General features: G+C 60.5%; 1 protein-coding gene across 2 annotated transcripts; it reads right to left on the reverse strand.

Moving 5' to 3' along the window:
* Nucleotides 1-417: 417 nt before the first annotated feature.
* OLIG2 (oligodendrocyte transcription factor 2) lies at nucleotides 418-3,052 on the reverse strand. 2 transcript variants are annotated; one of them, XM_027080626.1, is made up of 2 exons: nucleotides 2,969-3,052; nucleotides 418-2,188 (listed from the first exon to the last, which is right to left on the reverse strand). In XM_027080626.1, exon 2 carries the CDS (start codon nucleotides 2,117-2,119, stop codon nucleotides 1,148-1,150), a length of 972 nt encoding a protein of 323 aa, XP_026936427.1. In that variant the 5' UTR covers nucleotides 2,120-2,188; nucleotides 2,969-3,052; the 3' UTR covers nucleotides 418-1,147. The 2 variants fall into 2 exon arrangements, with proteins under 2 accessions (XP_026936427.1, XP_026937232.1); XM_027081431.1 differs by having other exon boundaries at nucleotides 1,148-2,175; nucleotides 2,969-3,009.
* Between the last annotated feature and the right edge of the window lie 1,399 nt (nucleotides 3,053-4,451).

Raw genomic sequence — 4,451 nt, forward strand, 5'->3', positions numbered from 1 at the left:
TGTTAAACTGGCAAAAAGAAACCAATATAGAAGAAACCCGGCTTAGACTGGGGGGTGAGGGGGTAGGACTGGCAGTCATGTGAGCAAACAGCTCCGCAGCACGCACTTACCTCGTTATTGATATTTACACATCCAAGAAAGAAAAAACTAAAAAGCCAACAGAACTCCCCAAATAACCAAAACTATATTCACAGCAACATCCTTTGAGTTCTGTCAAACCCTCGGGTACCGAAATGACTGCTCCCAGTCAGGTAAGAAATCAAATCACTTTGTGCTCAGAGATGGAAAGAATGGGAAGGGAGGGAGATTCTACTTCAAAATAACTAAAAAAACACCCGCACCTAAAGTCGACAGTTTTAGGTTATTCCAATCCACAAGTGGTTCTATTCTGATCGTCTATAAAGCTTGCTCATACTGTTGAAAAAGGAACATCGACAGATTTTATTAGAAAGCCACAAGCCCCCAAACCAATAGGAGCGACAGGGAGGAACGGTAACAGTTCTGAGACAGCTGTGGGTTTACCCACATGTGGAGATTGGACACGACCGTAAGTGCTTCTGGTACCAAATACCAGCTTCTGACCAACTGGTACCCCTGGCCCTGGGCCAGGGACGACCCGTGAGGGCAAGGCCCGGACAGCCGCTTCTGGAGTGTGGCTGAGAGTCTCCTTCCCGCCCAGAGAGGAGGCAGGAAAGGAAATCTCCAACGCTCCCCTCCCTCCTTTCCTCCCCGGTATAACCAAGGGCTGCCCCGGCCGTGTGAGGCCAAGTTCGCAGGGAAACTACAGTTTTTAGAATCACCTCTTTTTCGGGGGAAGGGGGGTTTGGAGGAAGGGATCCACGTAGCTGTGCCTTCATATAAAACGGTGTCTACCCGAGCAGCGCTGTTTAAAGCCAGAGGGGGTTGAACCAGGTCCCGGAGCAAATGCCCCTGTCACTCCCCACTGTGCAGTGCGCGCCTCCACTGCTTCCGTTCCTGGGTGCTGCGTCCTCACCATTGCCCCCACCCCCAGCCCACGGTGCCGCGCTCCTCCTTGGAACTGAGCTCCCAGGGCCCAGCGCCGGCCAGTCCTTGCTTCCCCGCAGCCTCCGCCCCCCACCCGCCCCCTCCCGCCCCGCTCGCCAGAACGCGCCTGCACCGGCCAAGCTCACTTGGCGTCGGAGGTTAGGCGCGGCAGACTGCCGGCGCCCATGGCCGACACGTGGTGGTGCGGGGGCGGCACCTGGCACATGCTGCAGGGGCAAGGCATGCCGCCCCAGTGCTGGAAGCCGCCGCCGCCCCCGCCGCTGCCGCCCGCGCCCCCCAGCGGGGCTGCCGCCGCCGCCGACGGAGACTTGAGCAGGCCGTGAGGGGGACGAATGGAGCCGACCGACGACAGGCCGGAGCCGGGCAGGGAGGCGCTGGACACCGCGGCGGCGGCTGCAGCGGCGGCGGCGGCCGCAGCGGCCGGCGGCAAGATGGGGTGGTGCACCGCCGGGTGGTGCGCCGCGTGGGCGGCGGCCGCGGGGTGCGCGGTGGCGGCGGGCAGGGGCGCTGAGTGCGCCAGGCCGCCGCAGGCCGATGGGTGGAAGCCGGCGTGGTGGCCGCCGTAGATCTCGCTCACCAGTCGCTTCATCTCCTCCAGCGAGTTGGTGAGCATGAGGATGTAGTTGCGCGCCAGCAGCAGCGTAGCGATTTTGGAGAGCTTGCGCACCGACGGGCCGTGCGCGTACGGCATGACCTCGCGCAGCCCGTCCATGGCGATGTTGAGGTCGTGCATCCGCTTGCGCTCGCGGCTGTTGATCTTGAGGCGTAGCTGCTGCAGCTCGGGCTCAGTCATCTGTTTCTTGTCCTTCTTAGTGGACGACGCGGCCGCTGACGACGTGGACGACGAGGTGCTGGACGAGGATGACTTGAAGCCACCGCCGCCCAGCTTGTCCCCCGGGTGCGCGCCCGCCGCGCCCATGGCTCCGCGCAGCTCGGCGCTCCGCTCTGGCGGGCAGTCGCTAGGCGTGGACGAGGACACGGTGCCCCCCGTGAAGCCGCTGCCCCCACTGCTCTTGCTCCGGGCGGGCAGGAAAAGGTCATCAGGCTCTGGCGACGACGGGCGGCTAGACACCAGGCTGGCGTCCGAGTCCATGGCCCCGAGGGATAGTCGCAGCTTTCGCAGGGTCCTCCCTCCCTCGGTCCTCAGAGCTTCCACGGACGCCTACTGTGGAGAGGAGAAGAAACACGAGAGAGGTAGAGATCAGAATCGAGACTGAGATCGAGAGGCACTCGATCAGTGAGACAGAAAAACTGTTCCCGCCTGCACCGCAGCGCGGGGTGCAGGCGCGTGTGGCCGGTCGCTTCTGGTGCACCTCGCTGTCTCTGGCCTTCCTTCCTGCGGCGTGCAGGTGCGCTAAAGTCATCTCTTTTTCCCTCCCTGCTACCTCACCCCGCTCTCATCCACAGGTGGTTTAATCCAGGGAGGATGGGGTGCCCCTCAGTGAGGGTGGCATTTCAGGGTTTTTATGCCTTTTATTAGGAATGGGGAGGCAGGATCTCCAGGGCTGGAATTAAAGAGTGTCAAGTGAGGGCTTTTCTTTGGGAAGGTGGAGATCTAAATAGAGAAGTATTTATTTGGTTCCTCAAACGCATCCACCGTATCTCCATCGACAGCGCGCAGCACACACACGCTCATAGGCCGGCACCCAGCGCCCGCGCCGGGCCCAGATTCCACGCGCTGTCTCCGGGGCCAGCCGGGGGCTCGCCAGCTGACCGGCACTTGGGCAGAAGAAGCTATTGTTGCCCCGACTTCTCGCTTTTGGGCGAAAGGTGTGCTGCGGTCACTGTGGGAAGGGTCAGAGCAGCGAAGCCGCTCAGGAGAACAGGCGGGCAGGGGAGGGATCTGCGTCCCCTTTAACGGAGCTTCCCAGGTCGCAGCCGAAGTGAGGGGCGTCTGTCCCTGGGATGTAGGCTGGAGTTGCTGGGGGGCGGGGACACTTACTGTGGATGCAATTAGAGGAGCTCGTTCCCAAAAGCTGCAGCAGAGAAGCGGCCCAAGGCGCTGATGTCGCGTCGGTCTATAATAAGCATCCGCACCTTTCCCGGCTCGGAGGGTTTTTATAACCCGGTGGCAGCGGCGACGGCGGCGGTGGCCGCGGCGGGGGCGGGGAACAAAGTGCAGGTCCTGGAGGGGCCACCGCGCCAATGAGCTGGGCCGGCGCGGGGGGCTGGGAAGCTGATGTCATCGGGGCTAATTCCGCTCAATGAAACTCGCCGGGCCGGGCACACGCCTCCTCCCCGCGCACAGCCAATGGGCGCCCGCGGCCGGGAGATTCTTGGGGAGGGACTGGAGCAAGGACCCCGAGGGGGCGTGTGAGAGGCTAAGGGGAGGCGGAGGGCGGGCTCGCGGGGGAAGTGCAGAGGACAGCGGTTGGGACCGAGGGAGAGAGGAGGGAACATGGTCAAATTTCTATTAAAATACAGGAACACAAAGTCAGGCTGGGAGATGGGACGGGACGGGATGGGGGCTCTGCGCACAAACTAACCTGATACACAAGGCGCTTGAATCTTGGGGATTCGCGCGGATAACCCTGGCGACCCAGGAGCTGGGGCTGGAGTCTCCGCCCTTTCTCTCTCTCTCTCTCTCTCTCTCTCTCTCTCTCTCTCTCTCTCTCTGTGTGTGTGTGTGTGTGTGTGTGTGTGTGTGTTCTCGCCACCTGTTCCCACCTCATGGGTTTCATCAACACGTGGGCATTTTGAGCTGCAAACGTACTAGATAACCAGGCTCAAACCTCCTACATCCCTCGCACTCTAAGCGCGCCTCTAAGAGGTGGCGGCTGCCGCAGCTCGGCCGGCGGCCAGTAGCGCCCCCAGCTGGGTGCAGGGCCTTGCGAGGAAGAAGGCGGGGAAGAAAAGAGGGGACCGACTCCAGAACGGTGTTTTGAAAAAAATCACACTCTTCATAAAGTTGACGGTGGTGTAGACACAGGGACGAGGTATTTCCGCATAGTAAGCACGCTAACACAAGGGGAGAGTCGAGCTCAGAGCTAAGCATCCCCTCACAGCACGGGAACCAGGTGACGGTATTTTCTGCACCATCTTTGTGGTGGTCACCACGCCATGGGGTAGGGGACAAAGCTGTTTTGTCTGTAAAAAGAAGCCTCAAGCCTGGGCGAAGACCTCTCCACACCGTGGGCCAGACAGAAAGATCCAACCGCTTGCGGCCGCGGTGGATCACGTTTTACCCATCGCAGCCTAGCTCCCAAACCTGGAAATCCTTGACCGTGAGGAATTCAACCCGATCTGGAGAAGCGCCTAACTGAGGTAGTTCCGTGTGGTACTGGCGCCTCCACCCATTTTACAGATGGGAAAATCAAGAGACTGTGTCTGTAGCAAGCCTACAGGAAAAAAAAAAAAAGCCAGCCTTTTACAGCGCAGCCCTGCCTGTACTGCAGATGTGAGCATTGGTGGTTCCTTTATAGTAG

This window comes from Aethalodelphis obliquidens, unplaced genomic scaffold (genome assembly GCF_003676395.1).
Source record: "Aethalodelphis obliquidens isolate GAN/ISIS:26980383/991018 unplaced genomic scaffold, ASM367639v1 scaffold1, whole genome shotgun sequence".
Classification (NCBI taxonomy): domain Eukaryota; kingdom Metazoa; phylum Chordata; class Mammalia; order Artiodactyla; family Delphinidae; genus Aethalodelphis; species Aethalodelphis obliquidens.

Coding starts and splice junctions, on each gene's coding strand:
- OLIG2 (XM_027080626.1), bottom strand. CDS start 2,119: ATGGACTCGGACGCCAGCCTGGTGTCTAGCCGCCCGTCGTCGCCAGAG.